The 19,093-nt window shown below is 37.1% G+C and overlaps 1 protein-coding gene across 15 annotated transcripts in view; it reads right to left on the reverse strand.

Annotated features, from left to right (window-relative positions):
* The window catches only part of TTLL5 (tubulin tyrosine ligase like 5), a 278,708-nt gene that overhangs the window by 183,945 nt on the left and 75,670 nt on the right, over nucleotides 1–19,093 (reverse strand). For 11 of the 15 annotated variants that reach the window (XM_040641619.1, XM_040641627.1, XM_040641626.1 and 8 more), the window contains 4 exons: nucleotides 16,620–16,733; nucleotides 16,242–16,333; nucleotides 9,683–9,745; nucleotides 4,418–4,456 (listed from right to left, as the gene is read on the reverse strand). In XM_040641619.1, the coding sequence (XP_040497553.1) occupies nucleotides 4,418–4,456; nucleotides 9,683–9,745; nucleotides 16,242–16,333; nucleotides 16,620–16,733 (308 nt within the window). The remainder of the gene's footprint in view (nucleotides 1–4,417; nucleotides 4,457–9,682; nucleotides 9,746–16,241; nucleotides 16,334–16,619; nucleotides 16,734–19,093) is intronic. The other 4 variants (XM_040641625.1, XM_040641622.1, XM_040641630.1 and 1 more) reach the window with 2 other exon arrangements.

Genomic DNA, 19,093 nt, shown 5'->3' on the forward strand with positions numbered 1-19,093 from the left:
GTATGAACTCTTCTGTGTAAGTCTCCTTTCATTCTGCATGTTTTTGAGATTCATTCATGTTGTGTGTATCCCTATTTATGCCTTTTTATTGCTGAGGATTAGTCCACTCTATGAATAATCCACAGTTTACCTACTTTCCGGGTATTGGACCCCCTACGTTGTTTCCAGTTTGGGATTATGAATAAAGCTGCTATGAACAGTTTTGTACAAATCGTTTTGTGGTTATGTTTTTCATTCCTTCTGGGTAAAGATCTCAGCATGGAGCTTTCTAGGCTAACAAACTGGCAGACTCCTTCTCAAGTGCTTGTACAAGGTTATGCTGCCAATGACAACTTATCAGAGTTCCATGAGCTCCACAACCTCACCATTTGATGCTGTTGCTCACTTCGGCTTTTCCCCAGCTTTACTGAGCTATAACTGACAAAATCATATGGCATTTAAAGTGGACAACACGGTGATATAATTTTAGCCATTCTGCTGGACGTTTAGTGGCATTTCATGATTTTAATTTTCAATTCTCTGATAACTAATGTTGTTAAGCACATGTTCAAGAGCGTTTCGGCTACTCCCACACCTTCTTTTGGTGGTGTCTGTTCCAATATTTCACCCGTTTGTGAAAGGGTTGATCGATTGTCTTCTAATTCTTCAGATGAGGAGCTCATTATATTTCCTAGATACCGGCCTTTGTCTGATGAGTATCTTCACTCAGTCTATGGCTTGCCTAGTCGCTTTTCTAACAGTATGCAATGATAAGCAAAAGTTTTTAATTTTGAGGAAATCTAGCTTATCATTTTTTCCTTTTTGGGTATTGCTTTCTGTGTCATGTCTAAAAACTTTTGCCAAGCCCAAAATCACAAAGATATTTTCCTAGATTTTCCTCAAGAAGTTTTATAGTAATAGCTTTTATGTTTATGACTATGAATCATCTCTAATTTTTCTGGGAGATAGGGGCTGAGGCTCATTTTTAAAAGCACAATATCCAGTTCCAGCCCTATTTGTTAAAAAGAATTTCCTTTCAGGGCGCCTGGGTGGCTCAGTCAGTTGAGCCTCTGACTCTTGATTTTGGCTCAGGTCCTGATCTCAGGGTCGTGAGATTGAGCCCTGTGTTGGGCTCCATGCTGGGCGTGGAGCCTGCTTAAGATTCTCTCTCCCTCTGCCCCTCCCTTGCCCCCACTTTCTCTCTCTAAAAAAACAAAACAAAGACCCAGAAAGCAAAACAAAACAAAAAAAACAATGAACATTTCTGCTATTGCGATAGCCTGAATAAAATCATCTCTTTAAAAAGAAAACGTTTCCTTTCCCCATCGGACTTTGGGCCCTTTGATTAAAGTCAAAACACCATATAAATATAGGCCTATTCTGGACTCTTTATTTTGTTCCACTGATCAACTTGCCACAGTTTTGCTTACATGATAGTATTTAAGTCGGGTACCCTAAGTCTTTTTCAAGTCTTTTTCAAGATTACTTTGGATATTCTAAGTCCTTTGTATTTCCACATTAAAAAAAAAAAATTTAAGTCAATTTCTGCTGGTGATGAAAAAAATATAGTCAATTTCTACAAAAAAAAATCTACTGGAATAATGATTGGGATTGCATCAGATCTTCAGATCAATTTGGAGAGAATGAACTTTTTTTGCAATATTAAGTCTTCTAATCCATGCACATCACTTATCTCCCCACTTATTTAGGGCTGCTTTCCTTTCTTTCAGTAATATTTAGTAAGCTTTTACTGTACAGGTATTGAACATAGTTTGTAAAATTTATCCCTGAGAATTTCATATTTTCAAATGCTACCATAAACAAAATTTTAAATTTCATTTTTAAATTATTTACTGCTAGCATATTAAAATGCCATAGGTGTTAGTATACTGACCATATATCCTTGCTAAGTGCACTATATGTTCTTGTAGTTATTCTGGAGAGGCTTTAGGATTTCCCATTAACCAGATCATGTCATCTAAGACTAAAGACATCTGGTTTCTTCCTTGCCAATCTGTATGCCTTTTCTCCCTGACTCCCCACCCCTTCGTTTATTGTACAGCTTGGGATGACCTCTAGTATAAAGTGAATACAAAAGGCAAAAGTGGACATCTTGCCATATTACTAATACAGAGGGACACCTTCAGTATTTTGCCACTAAGTATGATATTAGCAATAGATTTTCATAGAAGGCCTTTACCAGATGAAGAAATTCCCTTCCATTCCTGATTTGCTAAGAGTTTTTCTCATAAACGTGAATTATATCAGATGCTTTTTGCATCTAATAAAATGATCACCTAGTTTTTCTCCTTTATATATGGTAAATTATACGGACTAATTTGCAAATGTTAAATCAACTTTGTACTACTAGGAAAAGTCTCACTTAGTCATATGTATTGCCCTTTTTCTTTATACTTGGATTCAGTTTGCTAATATTCTTTGAGGAAATTTTGTGTCTGTGTCCATGAAGATATTAGCCTGTAATTTTCTTCTTTTTAAAAATGTCTTTGTCAGGTTTTGATGTCATAGTTATTGCTAACATCATAAAATGAATTGGGAAGTGTCCTTTCCTATATTTTTTAAAGAGTTCATGTAAGATTGGCGCTGTTCTTCCTCAAATGCTTGAAAGAAATTATCACTGAAACTATTGGGCCTGGAATTTTCTTTGTCAAAGGTATTTGATCACAAATTCAATATTCTGAATTGATATAGGGCTATTCAAAATTTCTATTTCAGCTTGTGTCAGTTTTGCTAAGTGTTCCCTCCCAAGGAATTCAGACATTTCATCTGGGTTGTCAAATTAGTGGAATAAGGTTGTTAATAATATTCCCTTAACGTCCTTTTTATGTCTGTAGGGTCTGTAAATTATTTCCCTCTTTCCTATCTGATACTGGTAATCAGTGTTCTTTTTTTTCACTAGATCAGCTGATTTAAGAGTTTATCAATTCTGCTACCTTATCAGTGAACAATTTTAGACTTTACTGGTTTTCTTTATTGTTTGTCTTTTATTTGATTCCCACCCTTTATTATTTCCATTCTTCTACTTACATTGGGTTACTCTTCTTTATCTAGTTTCATAAAATGAAACATTAGATCAGTTATTTAATCCTCTGTTTTCTGATATAAGCACTTAAAAAGCTATAAATTTCTCCCAAAACACTCCTTTAGCTGCATCCCACACATTTTAATGTTACATTTTTATTATTATTCAATTTAAAATACTTTCCAATTTTCCTCATGATTTCTTCCTTGATCCACGGATTATTTTGTAATGTGTGAATTTCCAAATATTTGGAGATTTTTCTATTGTTACCACTTTCTAATTCCACTGTGGTCAAAGACCATGCTGTTTATGATTTTAATCTTTTTAAATGTATTAAGATGTATTTCATGCAACAGCACATGGTCTGACATATGTCTGCCATATGCCAGCTTTCATTTGCTTATACCTCTATGCCACCAGAAAACTCCTGATGGTAATATAAAATGAATGCCAAAAACGAAGAAAGGCCAGAACCCACTGACTTTTAAATAGTCTTATTAAGATTTTTTTCTTTTGTTTCATTTTTTTCTAATTGCCAAATTGATAGCAATAGACTCTAGGAAGCATATTCTTTGACTAAAAACTGGAGGAAACTTATAAATTAACTGTGGCTTTCATTTGGAAGCAAGTTACAAACTTGACTTCTCCCAGTTTTCCCTTAATTAAATGGCAATCACACGTTCTCCTTCTTTAAACAAAATTAGATTTATGCTTCAAGGGGGTTTGATGAGAAACCAGGTTTATCCTCATCAATCCTTAAATGTAAAACTGAAAGCTAGATATAGGATGTCTCTTTCTTCTTGTTGCCATTTTGATTTCTAAAGCAGCACAGCACAAAGGGGATGTATGTAAGGTCTCAAACCAGGCGGGTGTATGCTTAGATTTAAGAGTTTTTGTTAGGGTTGTCATCTTTGGTTGGGCAAGGCCACCCCAGACCTTCCTCTAAGACCTTTCTCTCCTCCACCAGAATGAAGAGCCACAGGTGTTCTGCATACTTTCAGTTCTGTGGCAGACTGGAAGCAGTTCTGCTCAGTCCCATAAGGCACAGAGTTACACGCCCTGAGTATATCAAGGCCAACCATAACCACTTATTTGACTCTAATATGGCTCTAACACAGTTTTGAAATCTCATTTATACTTTGGTGTCTCTCACATAGCCAAACAAGAACACTATTGTTATTATTTCAAATGCTATACCTGGAGTTATAAAAGTAAATCCCAAACTTAGTTTGTAAACAGTTACCTCAGAATAGCGTTTGAATAGAAACATTTTTTATGTTACTATTCAAGCTCAGCCAAACCAAAAATGGTTACATATAATATCATGCTTAGCCCCTGCTTTGGTCACACATTGTGCGCATGGGAAGAATTTGTCAACTTTTAAAAATCAGTTACCGTGTTCTTCCTGTCAATAAGCTTCTTCTTGGGTTTCCCCTACAGAAGTAGAAAGGACAACTGGGTTAGAGGACTGTTTAGATATTCTCTCCCTGACTTCACACGTGCACACACACACTCCTGAGATAACATGGAATTACGCCAGGGAAGGCATCTTTGGGGAGAAGCAGAGAGATGTACCGAGAAAGGAACAGAGTCCCATAAGCATGGGGGAAGAGCAACAAAAAAACAAAAGGGAAAGGACAAATGAATTCTAGAAAAGAAACGTACCAGTTACTTGCATTTGTATATTTAGTCACATATCAAATCACACTTATTCTTCACAATCACCATGTGAAGAAGGTTACCATTAGTCCCGTTTATTAAAAAAAAAGGGGGGGTGAGGGTAGGATAAGATCATTTTGTGACATGTCCAAAGCTGGAGCTTAGTGGGTTCAAATGTGAACCCTGAGGTTAGGTCTCAGACTCCAGTGCTCTTCTTTATACTTTCACTGAACTGTATTATGTATTAGTAAAGGAAACCAATCTCAATTCTCATGTGGTTCAAAAAGGATGCTCAGGAGTGGGGCGCCTGGGTGGTACAGCGGTTAAGTGTCTGCCTTTGGCTCAGGGTGTGATCCCGGCGTTCTGGGATCGAGGCCCACATCAGGCTCTTCCGCTATGAGCCTGCTTCTTCCTCTCCCACTCCCCCTGCTTGTGTTCCCTCTCTCACTGGCTGTCTCTCTGTCAAATAAATAAATAAAATCTTTAAAAAAAAAAAAAAGGATGCTCAGGAGAAATCAATTTTTCACAATTAAGAAAAAAAGATGCTCTCCATAGTGTCTGAACTAGAGCTGGGCTCTCTCCACAGCATGTGAAAGCCATTTATTTTTCAATTAACTTTTGGTTTTCTTTTAAAACATTCTCTCCTCATTCGATTTGCTTTCATGTAACATATACACTCTCTCTTTTTAGGTTCCTCAGTTTTACTTGTATTCAGATGTGAATGTGTATATTTGACTCAGTACAATTTTATCACTGTGTAGACTCATGTATACATCACCAAAGAAAAGATACTGAGCAATCCCGTGACCACGGGACCCCCTCTTACCTAACCCCTGGATCACTTTAGTCCGTTCTTCATCTTAAAACTTTATCATTTAAAATTTACTATTTAAAAATTCCAAAAATGTTATAAAAGGAGACAGATGCAATCAATGTCAAGATTTTCTATTTACAGAAAATCAAGTGAAAAGTAGGTCTTCACCAAAATGTTTGGTCTTTCCCTTCCCGTGTCTTCTTTTCATGCCAATGTCCTGATATTGTCTCCTTATCATCAGAAAACCTCAAGATGATTTTAACTTTTTCATCAGAAAACGGTTTATTCCAGTAATATGCAATCGTGGTTTCATATTACAATCACCTAGGTAGCTTTTAGGAAGGGATGGGGCCAGAGCGTCAGCAGGGTTTATAAAACCCGCAGGAGTTACTAATCTGCAGCCAGGGTTAAAACTACCATCGTACTATAAGACAGCAGGTTAGATACTGTTTGCCAGACAGGGTGGCCAGTGGGGGATGAGGGGGGAAGGGCAAGAAAGGGAGACAAAATTAACCAAAAAGAAATAATTAGGAAATGAGTTTGAAAGTAACTCTGACAATAATACAGCAGGATTTTCAAGAGGAAAAATATCAGCTCAGTTTGAAGGGAACAAACCGGAAGATGTTCGGGCTTGCAACAAATACAATTTCATTTTTTCAGTGCAAGTTTGCGTGCTTGTGCCTACCATGTGGTGCACTCTAGATACTGACAAAGACAAAGACGAACATAACAAAGCACTACTCTCAAAAGCCGACTTATAAAGTAGACAGGCTGGAAGTAACCAAGCAATTATAACACAACGTGGGAATGTGAATCAGACTGAGGGGCTGAAAGGACCGGCAGAACCTCCTCCTAGTCTGGGTAAGAGGATGAGGACACAACTAGCAGAATTTAGGGATGGAGTGAAGGCCATTCCACGGGACGGCAAGTATGGAAGAAGGAGGCATGGAAGAGCCAGTTGACATGGCGAGATTGGCCATGGGTAGATGTGAAAAAGTAGAGATTAGCCTAAATTAATCCTCCGACTGAAATTTAGCATTTCCTTCATATACATGTCAGAAACCATCCGCAGCAGTGTTCATATGATCTTATCACCAAAACCTCCCCCCAAAATAAAAAAACCAATAAATCTTTTTTCATATTACTTTAGAGATGTTGTACTTTTGAAATTATGGTGATTATTAGACCCACTGGTAGTCTTGTTTATTGAATCGTTGATAAAGAAACACATATATTACTACGTCTCAAATCTTGTTACTGTTATGCTTCCCCTAGAAGAATGCTTTCTCATTTTGGTGATGGTTTCCCAACTGCCTGCTCCACTTCCTTCTCCCTCATGAGAAGCCCAAGGATGGAAAGACTGAGCCTCAAACATAGACTCCATGTCAGTCCAGACTGATACCACCTGTGAGGAAAATCATGCAACCTATCCTCAGCCAATGGTCCATTATTTATAAAAACAACTGGACAATCAAAGATCACCAAATATATGAGGAAATATACTAGTATAAACCAGAAAGAATGAGATGAATGAACAGAACTAATATAGAAGAATTAAATATAAAGCAAAAAATACAAAGGAACTTTCAACAAACTAAAATAGTCAAAGAGATGTGAAAAATATTTATGATATTGTGATTTATATCAAGAAATATATATTTGGGAGCACCCTGGGTGGCTCAGTCGGTTGAGCATCTGACTCTTGATTTCGGCTCAGGTCATGATCTCAGGGTCGTGACACTGAGTCCTGAGTTGGGCTCATGCTCATCAGGGAGTCTGCTTGAGATTCTCTCTCTCCCTTCCCTGCCCCTCCCTTCCATGCACACTCTCTAATTAAATACATCTTTAAAAAAAAAAGAATTTAAAGAAATATGTATTTGGTCTTCATCCCCATCTCTGAATAGAGTACCTAAAACCTCTGGAACTTCTGAAATGATGAGCATGGTAAAGGTGCCTTTGGTTATGCCAGTGTGATGACTTTGGGAATGCCCTGGATCAACGTCAGGATGACGGCTGGTCACCAGAAGAACCAACCATGTGATCAAAGGGTTAGAACTTCCAGTCCCATCTTGCTGACCTCTAGGAAGGGGAGAGGGCCTGGAGACAGGAGTTCAATCACCAATGGTCAATGATTTAATCAATCGTGCCTATGTAATGATGCTTTCATAAAAATGCAAAAGGAGGACATCCAGGCTGGTGCACACGTGGAGATCTGGAGGAGCTGGCACACCTGGAGAGGGAATGGAGGCTCTGCACCCTTTCCCTATACCTTGCGCTATGCGTCTCTTCCATCTGGCCATTCCTGAATTATATCCGTTTATAATAAACCAGTGATCTAATAAGCGAAACACTTCTCGGAGTTCTGTGAGCCACTCTAGCAAATTAATCAAATGGAAGAAAGGAGAGAGTTGTAGGAATCTCTGATTTTTGGCTGGTGGGTCAGAAGTACAGGTAACAACCTGGGCTTGCAACTGGGTCTGAATTAAAGGCCAAGGAGCAGGTTGTTTGAAACCCCAATCTGTGGCCAGTCAGTCAGCAGCACCGGTGACAACCTGGCCTTGCGATTGGTGTTCAAAGTCAGGCAAAGGCGGAGGAAATGGGGGATGACACAGTCTTGTAGGGCTGAACCCTTAAACTGCACAATCTGATGTTAATCTCTGGGCAGACAGTGCCAGAACTGAGTTGAATTCTCAGATGTGAACAGGGGCAATTGCTTGGTGCTGTGGGGGAACCCGCCTACCACACTGGAAATGGTACCAGAACCATTTTAATTTTATAGCCATGTACTCTAAAAACTAATCAGAAATCAAAAATATGATTCAAAAATCATACTTGCCAAAGTTTAAAAGGTAAATTGAACAACCCTCTCCTGTCTGGTACTGAATAACAAAATAGATAGAGCTGCAGATCAACTTAAAATTTTAGAAGAAAAAGTTCAAGAAACCTCCCAGAATTTAAAGCTAAGAAACCATATGATCAAAAGAATGAGAAAAAAGGCAAAAAAAAGCAAAAAACCCCCCCAAACACCCAAAACAAAAACAAAAACAAAACCCAAAAAACCATGGAGTATATAGCAAAAGATCCAAAATTCATCTAACAGAAGTTCCACAAGGAGAGGAAGCAGAGGATGAGGGGAATATTTTCCACAGACGGAAGACTTAAATCTTCAGAGTGAAATGACTCACTCACAGCAAAATCAAAATAATGAAAGTACCACACTAGAACACATCTTGGTAAAATACCTGAACTCTAAAGATAAAGGAGCCTTGTAAAAGGTTCTAGGATGGTGGGGGAGGAGAAAAAAAAACAGGTTATACAGAGAGAACTGAGCTTCTATGTCTTCTAAGTGAATCTGAAGGTCTCTTTCATTAGAAGCTAAGCAGTGTAATTACTCCATCAATGGTAATAACCACAAATTTAAGGAAGAAATGGCAAATCCCATATATTTCCTGATAATAGATCATGAAATTTTAAGAAATGGCTAAAATCTGGGTATCTGTTTTAAGCATCCTGTGAAAAAGCACATACACCCTGAAAATAACATAAATTTCTCTAAATAACTAAGGTTCCTTATTTTGATAGTCAATTACTAAGCTGTACTGCAAGACAATCATGTCTTAGGGGCAACAAAAGTATGTGGCACTAAGTAGTGCCTGATTGCTGTGCTATTTGAATTTGAATTTCAATGTCCATTTTCCATCATTCTATCCTATCTCCCCTTGTACTGAGGTTATCACAGTTGTCATTTTTTTACAACTCCTGGTATATTTATTTTGTGAATCACCGCCCTGCTCTACCTTTCCTAATCTGATCCTTCTCATCTCTTCTAGTCTAGAAAAACAGATGATCATGTCTGTTAAAATTCTGTCTAACGTAAAAAGGCACAGAGTACGGGTCTTCCTTTAAGTAGAATAAAGTTCAGAGCATTTGTTAAGATTGTTTAAAGACTGTAATGGTTTAATTTATGGCCTCTGGAAACAGTACAAAGTGCTACGAGTTAATGAATTCTGGAACAATGAGGTATGATATTGTGCTTTCTGCAAGGCCCTTTTTAGCAGAGATTTTACAAAAGACTTTTTTTTTTTATATATATAGCTTCTTTCCTTCTTTTGTATGTACTTTCTCCTTATCACATGATTTAGTGATCTTATAAGATTAGCAAATTTACAAGATCAGCAAATCCCCACCTGTCCTGGAAGAGACGTGTTGCCAGCATATAGTTCATGGAGGTCTTGTGTTCAAGGTAGGACCTGAAAGACAAAGAACGAAACTGGCTATTTCTTAAGTTCGGTTGAAGGGAAAAAATATGGAAATAAAGCCATGAATCAAGCACAGAAGGGATAGGTTACTTATATACAGTTTCTAAAGAAATGTATGGTTCTCTAAAGCGGCAAAGGAAGAGAAAGTTGCTTAAATTAAAATTATAAAATACCACAGCAGCAGCAGATACAATAAAATGAAAAGGATAAATGGAGGAGTTAATTGAGAAAGTAAAAAGAAAGAAATGACAGGAGTTCTTGGATTAGTAAAGAGTGACACACTAAATTTAGAAAATACGGTCAAAAGAAAGCCACCACCAAAAATCATATATAACTAAGAGAGAGATCAAATGAAGCTGGGAATGGAGAGATGCATAAAGGGTGTGAAAATGTAGACAGAAGATGGATTCAATCATGTTATTTCTCAAGAGCTTTCAGTGGCTCCTTGACGCTTACTGCAGGAGGCATACTCTTTCTTTCCAAGCTTTCAAAAGTTGGATCAACTACACAACCAATTCCTTCACACTTTCTCCAGACGGTTCCTCAACACTGATCCTGCCGTACAGCCAAACAAGCTCCCTTAATATCCTCTCACACCACACTTCCCAATGCCCTTTGCCATGGTCTGGACACCTACTCACACCCTCTCCACTTATCCACGATCCACCTTTCCAGAAGCAGTTCTAAGTCCGGTCTGTTGCACACAGCCTCCCCTGAAGGACTGGGGCTGGACTATAGAAGCGCCTTTGTCTGAACTACCTTGGCCTTCACTGTATGCCCGAGGAGGGACCTGTCATACGCTGTCTCACAGAGGAAAATTTTTCTTCTTAGAAAGCAGCATGATACAGCAAGAAAAAAGTCAGATCTAGAATCAGAAAACCTGAATCAAATCCCCCTGTGTGATCATGGACAAGTCACATTACCTTACTGAGCCTTACTTTCTGTATCATTCAAATGGGAATAACAATGATGTGCATGAAGTACATTATAATGACAAAGGGCCATACAAATGAGCTATTTTTATTATAGGTATAAATAATTTCTCCATAATCCCACTGTTACCTCTCCAATGCCAGGGATCCCATCTAATATTGGTTTTATACTCCAAAGCACCAAGCATAGTGCTAGACACCTGGCTGATACTCAATAAATATATATTAGTAAAAAGGCATATTCATCCATAGATAAATACATCTTCCCCACTCTACATGAAGACAGCTCAATTCGTTTAATATTCTTGGCCTTACTCTGCCTCTTTTCTCAGAGACCCAGGAGAGGTAGAATGACTTACCAGATTGGTAATTTAGGAAGAATAAATAGAAATGTGTCAATGAGTAGCTCCCATTTTTCTGTTGGGAGACAATCTCCCCTTAGGAGGTACATATCCTCTGCTGGTCCCATAGGGTCAGGTGCTCCTCCCACACAGCCCAGTCTAACCTTGCCTACAAATGGGCATGTAAATCTGTCCATATCAGAAGTTCAACAAAAAGTGTGTTTGCTTGTAGACAGATATAATCTAGTCTCCCAACCTAAACTTTATCAGTAAAGGAGTTATTTTGGCCTCCATCTCTCTTAGTCTTTGTCTTATTTACATTGGTTCAGAACCAAACCAGTAAAACCAAACCAATCATTATTGGACTCTGTAAGAGACCCCAACATTACCTGTAATTGGTTCCTTAGAAAAGGCACTTAAATTAAGGTCCTATCTCTTGAAATACTCAAGAGTAGAGGTTTCTACTTTCATTAATTAGAAGATACGTTTCTAGGAACTGCAAATATTTAAATTCTTCAAAAACATATCAAAAGAAAACCCAAGCAATATCTTTCTGTTGTTCCTTAGGTCTTTGTAAGTTATAATTACACTGACAGAATATTTTGCAAGATGAAAGGAAGATTTCTCTATGAACAGCTGGATTTTCAAAACAAAACAAACACAAAATGGGTACTTTCTTTTATTCTTCTAAGTTCTAGCTCTATCCTTAGAATCGCTAATATCCCAATTACATCAAAAGCCAATCACCAGCGGAAGAGAAATGTGTTAACTATAAATAAGTACAGAGACTCTCAACCTTATTGTAATAAAAGAAAAAGCATCACAAGAGACTCTGAGTCTTTGGGTGAACACAAATCTCCTTGGGCACAGGGGTAAAAGTCCACAAGGCTGGGCAAAGAGCAAGTGACAAGGTAAAGAACATTAAGGAGAAAGTATAAGCTGAGTACTTTCCAGAATTCATCCAGAGCTACAAATTGATTGGTTCCCACCAGCCAGAATGGAGAAATCTCCTTGAATATGGGGCTCATTTAACAGACATCTCCAAAGAGTCTTTAATAGTAAAACTTTCCTAGATCTAAACAAAAAGCTATCCTCGACAAATCAGAAAAATGTTTTTAAATGAACTGAGTAATGTGTAGAACTGATGAATCACTACATTATACACCTGAAACTATATAACACTGTATGTTAATTAAACCAAAATTTTTTAAAATGTTTTTAAATAAGCCTGAAAAAGATTAAACTGATCTACAAGTAACTTAACTATCAGACCAAAAAAACCTTTAAAAGCATTTAAAGGCAATAAAACCCACTTAACAATACATTTATATGTCCAGCATCCAATTTTAAAAAATCACTGTACATGTGGAGAAATAAAATGGAAACAAGAGGAAAATCAGTTCATAGAAACAGACTCAGAAATGACAGATAACAGAATAACAAAGATTTTAAAACAGCTACTATAAATATTATAATATATGCACAAGAATCTAAAAACTCATGAAAATAATGGGGAAAAAAAAACCAAAAAGAAGATACAAAGAGAAACAGTGGAATTCTAAAGCTGAAAAATAAAGTAACTGAAATGAACATTTCACTGGATGGAATTAATAAAAGATTTGACACTGCAGACAAAAAGATGAATGAATTTAGAAACAGAGAAACAGGAAACCATCCAAAATAAAGAAAGAAAAAGAGTCTAAAAAAAACTGGCAGAGCCAGACTTATAGTATAGTATCAACCAATTAACATGTAACCAGAGTCCCGAAAGGAGAAAGGAGAGGAAGGAAATAGAAAAAAAATATGTGAAGAAATAATGGCCAAAAGTTTTCCAAATTTGATGAAAACTATAAGCCCACAGACCAAGAAGCTCAACAAATCCCAGAAGAAGAAGAAACATGAAAAAAATGACACCAAGGCATATATACAATAAACAAACTGTTGAAAATGAGTCATAAAGAAATAATCTTAAGAGCAGGCTGAGGGAAAAAAAGACATCATGCACAAAAAAACAAAAATAAGAATTACCGCATGCTTCTTGTCACAAAAATGCAAGCCAAAAGATAATGGAACAACATTTTGCAAGTGCTAAGAAAAAAGGAATATCCAGAATATACAAAGAACTCTCACAACTTAATTTTAAGAAGACAAATAACCTCATTTAAAAATGGGCAAAATATTTGATCATCAAAGACATACAAACAGCAAATAAGCACATGAAAAGATGCTCAACATTAGTCATTAGGGAAATGCAAATGAAATCACATGTGCTATCACTACACACCTCCTAAGGAGCTAAAATTAAACTGACCATACCGACTGTTGGTGAGAATGTGGAGGAACTGGAAGTCTTGTACACTTATTATGGGAATGTAAAATGTACAACCACTCTAGAAAACAGTGTGGCAATTTCTTTTTTTTTTTAGTAAAGATTTTATTTATTTGACAGAGGGAGACAGGGAGAGAGGGAACACAAGCAAGGAGGAGCGGGAGAGGGAGAAGCAGACTCTCCACCGTGCAGAGAGCCCGATGCGGAGCTTGATCCCAGGACCCTGAGATCATGACCTGAGCCGAAGGCAGATGCTTAACCGATTGAGCCACCCAGATGCCCTACTGTGTGGCAGTTTCTTAAAAAGTTAAACATACAACAGTATGATCCATTCATTCCACAAGTAGGTATTTACCCAAGAGAAGTGAAAGCACATGTCCATACAAAAATTTGTATATAAACTTTCAAAGAAGCTTTATTTGTAATAATCAAAAACTGGAAACAACCAAAATGTCCATCAACAGATGAATGATAAGCAAATTCTGGCATATGCCTATAACAGAATGCTACTCAACAATAAAAAGGAATTAAACCACTGATATAAGATACAACATGTATGAATCTAAAAATAATTTTATAATAATAAAGTAAAAAAAAAAGACCCAACAAATAAGAGAACAACCTGTAGAATTCTATTGTATTAAATGCTAGGAAATGCAGATTCACCTTTGTAACAGAAAGCAGATCATGCCTGGGGACAGGGATAGGCAAGGAAGGGCTGGGGGGGGGGCATGTGAGAGGAATTACAAAGGGGTACAAGAAGACTTTGAGAGGTTATGGATATGTTCATTATGTTGATTTCGTGATAGTTTCACAGATATATACCTGTGTTAAAACTTACCATATTATACACTTAAAATATATACAGTTTATAACTCAGTAAAACTGTTTAAAAAATAACATTTATAATACCATTCAAAAGCACGAAATACTAAGTGATGGGTTAAAAAAAAACATATTTAAGACTTTACACTGAAAACTATAAAACACTGCTAAGAAAAATAAAGGAAGACGTAAATAAGTGCATTTGTCGTGATGAACACCGGATGGTGTATGGAACTGTTGAATCACTACATTGTACACCTGAAACCAGTCTGACACTGTATGTTTTTTGTTTGGTTTGTTTGTTTTTAAAGATTTTATTTATTTATTTATTTGACAGAGAGACAGCGAGAGAGGGAACACAAGCAGGGCAGAGGGAGAGGGAGAAGCAGGCTTCCCGCTGAGCAGGGAGCCTCATATAGGCCTCGATCCCAGGAGCCTGGGATCATGACCTGAGCCGAAGGCAGACGCTTAACGACTGAGCCACCCAGGCGCCCCGACACTGTATGTTAACTGGAATTAAAATAAAAACTTAAAAAGTCAAAAAACAGCAAAAAAAGATAGGCTAAATAAATGGAGACCTATATCATGTTCATGGATTGGAAAATTCAATATTGTTAAAATGTCCACTGCCCCAAAATTAATCTATAAACTCAATGCAATCTCTATCAAGAGCCAGGAGGCTTTTGTGTAGAAACTGATGAGGAAATTCTAAAATGTCTTGGGAAATACAAAGGACACAAAATAGTCAAAATACTTTATTTATTTATTTTTAGTCGAAATAACTTTTAAAAAGTTGGAAGATTTACACGATCTAATTTCAACCCTTACTATAAAGCTACAGTAATCGAAACAGATTAGTGAAATTGAATAAAGTCCAGAAACAGACCCACACATATATCTGAACTAATTTTCAACAAAGATGCCAAGGTAATTCAATAGGGTAATTTCAACAAATGGTGCTGAAATAAACCTACGTCATATGAAAAGAAATGAACCTCAACCCTTACCTCACACCATATACACAAATTAAATCAATACTATCCCAGACCTAAATATAAAAGCCAAAGTTGTAAAACTTCCAGAAGAAAACATAAGAGAAAAAGCTTTATGCTGTTGGGGATGGCAAAAATTTCCTAGACAGGAAACACAAAATGCATACATCTTTTAAAAATCTGGTCAACTGGACTTCACTGAAATTTAAAACTTCTGGTCTTTAAAAGTCACCGTTATAGAAATGAAAAAGCTTGGGGCACCTGGGTGACTCAGTTGGTTAAGCACCTGACTTCAGCTCAGGTCATGATCTCGGGGTCCTAGGATTGAGCCCTGTCCTGCATAGGGCTCTGCACTCAGTGGGGAGTCTGCCTCTCCCTCTCCCTTTTCCTCTGCCCCTCCCCCCACTCATGCACACTCTCTCTTTCAAATAAATAAATAAAATCTTAAAAAAAAAAAAAAGATGAAAAAGCTACCCACAGGCCTGGAGAAAATATTAATATTCTTAATATAAATATCTGAGAAAGGACTTGTATCAAGAGTCCTTTATATATAACACCGTAACAAAAAAATAAAAATCATAAATTTAAAATGGAAAAAAAGAACATAAATGGCCAATAGCACATGAAGGCTCAATATCATTATTCATCAGCGAATAATTAAAACCAGAGAGATACACTACATGCCCACTAGAATGCCTAATATTAAAAAGCCTGACAATACAAAGTATTGATAAAGATGAGGAGCAACCAGAACTCTCATACACTTTTGGTAAAATGTAAAATGGTACCATAACTTATTATAACTTACTTTATTTTCAAATCAAGGTAACGACGACCATAAAATTTTTAAAAGTGTCTAACCCTGGGTTAAGGGGCTATTACAAAGGAGATGGGGGATTTTTTAAAAAGATTAATGTACAGGTAGATTAAATTACTGTTAATGCTCTAGTTATTGGGTTTGGTAATATTCACACCACACATGGGAAGCAATGACAACACTGTGTCACAATTAACCCAATTCTGTGGACCTAAGGCACAGATTTAAAAAAAAAAAGGTAGTCACCTCACCCATATATTTCCCATGTTTCTGATGTAGGGAATATGCGAATAAATCCACCTCTCCGATCATTTTCTTCCTTCACTCTCCGTAAAACTTTGATCTATATAGAGAAAGAGAAAATCAAGTAAGTACCCATTTTGAAAACTGCAATCCATGTGTTTATAGGGCAGAGGAAGAGAGTTACAACCCATGAACATGAAAGAAGCATGAAGGGAGAAATTAATTCCACTTAAATGTTGTTTTCTGAGAACAAGTTTCTCCCATCTTGAATCTTTCTCTTTTCAATGTAAGATATGAGTTGGTCATGAACGTTATAAATCACTCACTAATTTTCACTGAACCCTGTGTTATTAGCCCACAAAGGCCTGAAATGGAGTTATCTTTACCTCCTCCATTGACAGACCAAGCACAGAACCACCTAACTTCCCCGGCACCTTCTCTCGGGCTGAGCCCACAAGGTTTTTCATTTCCGCATCACTGGCAGACAGTGGACGGGAACGCTAAGGAGAAGGAAAAACAGAAACAAACAAAATGTTTTCATCATCTTTTTCATTTCTCTCTATTCAGTCCCTCAACATCATAATCTTCCCTAATATGGATAAGCTCAAATCCAAAGCCCATTTTCTGTAATTACTCTCTTAGCCTGAAACCCTGGGAAATAAATGAAAGCTAGTAGACTCAAAGGCAAGAAGAGAAAACAGAATAGAAGGAAAACACGATGGGGTTGAGAGGGAAACAAGCAGAAAAACAAGAAGGATGTCTACATGACTTTCTAATCCAGTACGTATTCCTAATCCTGGTTTTAGAATACATTTGACATTTTCAAAGACATGGAAGAAGTCTGAAAATAAATGCCATATAAGATTAAATGTGTATTTATTTCAGTAAATAACAATATTCTTTTTTAGCAGTGGGGAAGGAGACTTAGGAGAAATGAGACATAAAACAGAAAACCAAGGAACAATCTACTATGTCACAGGTGAAAATTGGGCCAGGAGATGTTTTAGAACTCGGGTGTGGGGAGGGTGGAAATTGAGGTAAGAGTCATCAGTGACACAGAAAAGAGCTGTGACCAAAGGAAACACTGTAGGCGCTGGACTTCAAGAAACCCGATCAAGGACGACATGTATACATAAGGCAGCGACTTTTACTTGTTTAGCTTTGCCGGTGGTATCTTCAGCACCCAGAACAGTACTTGGAGTAAGAGATCGATAAATACTTGATGAAGAAATAAATGAATGAATGTGCTGACACGCAGATTAATCATGGTTAGTAGAACTAAACTTTGCAGAGGATTTGGGGGGAAAATTTAATTCCTTTCCAATCTCTGGGAATGCATTAAGCAGTACATGTTGGGATGAAAGGAGAAGCAAGAGGAAAGTTTAAAGATTTAGGAAGGGAATCATGTAAGTAATATGATCTTTTCAAACAATTTTTAAAGTGTGAATGCTTACTTAGTGATAATTTAGTACTAAAAAGCCAAAATATTAACTGGATGCTTTAAGGACTTTTCTCATTTCATACACTACTTATCATTGGCTAAAAATACTTTATTTCACATGTGATGACACGGCTCTGATCAGAAAGCTACTGGCAGTCAAGTGCCTTATCCAAGGTCAAGTTGCCTTATCACTCACACTATTTACGAGTACCTTAACGTCCTCTGAAATTATGTAAGAGAGAATATGAAGTAAGCACTCATTTAAATGATACAATAAAGATTAAGCATTTTAGAATAGAAAAACTTACTTAAAAATGTTGATAAGGTAAAATCTGTATTAAAGGTCAGTAATAAAAATATTTTAGGAAATAGTTATTAGCTATTAGAATAGTTTTAAGAAATGCATGATTGGGGCGCCTGGGTGGCACAGTCATTTAAGCATCTGACTCTTGGTTTTGGCTCAGGTTGCAATCTCAGGGTCATGAGATCAAGCCTCCTATCAGGCTCCACACTCAATGCAGAGTCTCACTGAGATTCTCCCTCTCCCCCTCCCGCTTGTGCTCATGCTCTTTCATTAAAATAAAATAAATCTCTAAAAAATAAAAAAAGAAAGAAATGCATGGTCATATTTATAAGAACATGGATCAAATCACTATTGAATAACATCTAATTGGCACCCCCAATTTTTGTTTAAAAAAATTTTTTTTTTGCTTTTTGTCTTTCTTTTGTTTTTGTTGTTCATTTTCTTGTCTGTTTTTTTATTATTGGTTTTGTAATTTTCTTTTTCTTTTTTTTTCTTTTTGTTTTGTTTTGTTTTTTTAGGACCTAATTTTCATCTTGTGGAATTGCTCTGAGATGGAACAATATTCCCGGCTTTCAGAGACTGAGATTACAGTGATGTTGCAACCTTCCTCTACTAATCTAAACCTGCTCCTGGAAACACTGAACTGACATCCCCAATATTCTGTCTTCTCTCCCAAGTCACTTTCAAAAAGTTGTCTCCCATACAGGTTCACAAACGCTCCTTTGTTATGTACAGCCCACAGTTCTAACTCTAGCTACTTGTGCGCTATCTGGGCTGTCTGGGTGAGGCATGGAGGAATTCAGGAGGTGCTCCTGGCTGGGGTCTTCAGGAGGTTTGAAAATGGAAGGGGCTGAGGAGTAATGGTGTTTGTTAGGTGAGCGCTCCAGCTGTGAACTTCCATAAGCTGACGGCTTTACTCTTTTATTGCCACAAATATCACCAGGCTGCGAAGAAAAAGGTCAATGCTACTCCCAGAGGAAAAAAAGATGGCTGGAAACTCCTTTTATCTCTTCACCTATTTACCTCAAACTAAACTATTAAAAAGGCTAAGAGGGAGAGAGATATGAAAAGTTGTAGCTACGGACATCTATGTATCTCAAATGCCTCTCCAAAAT

The sequence above is a fragment of the Ursus maritimus genome, unplaced genomic scaffold (genome assembly GCF_017311325.1).
Source record: "Ursus maritimus isolate PB19 unplaced genomic scaffold, ASM1731132v1 scaffold_25, whole genome shotgun sequence".
NCBI classification, from domain to species: domain Eukaryota; kingdom Metazoa; phylum Chordata; class Mammalia; order Carnivora; family Ursidae; genus Ursus; species Ursus maritimus.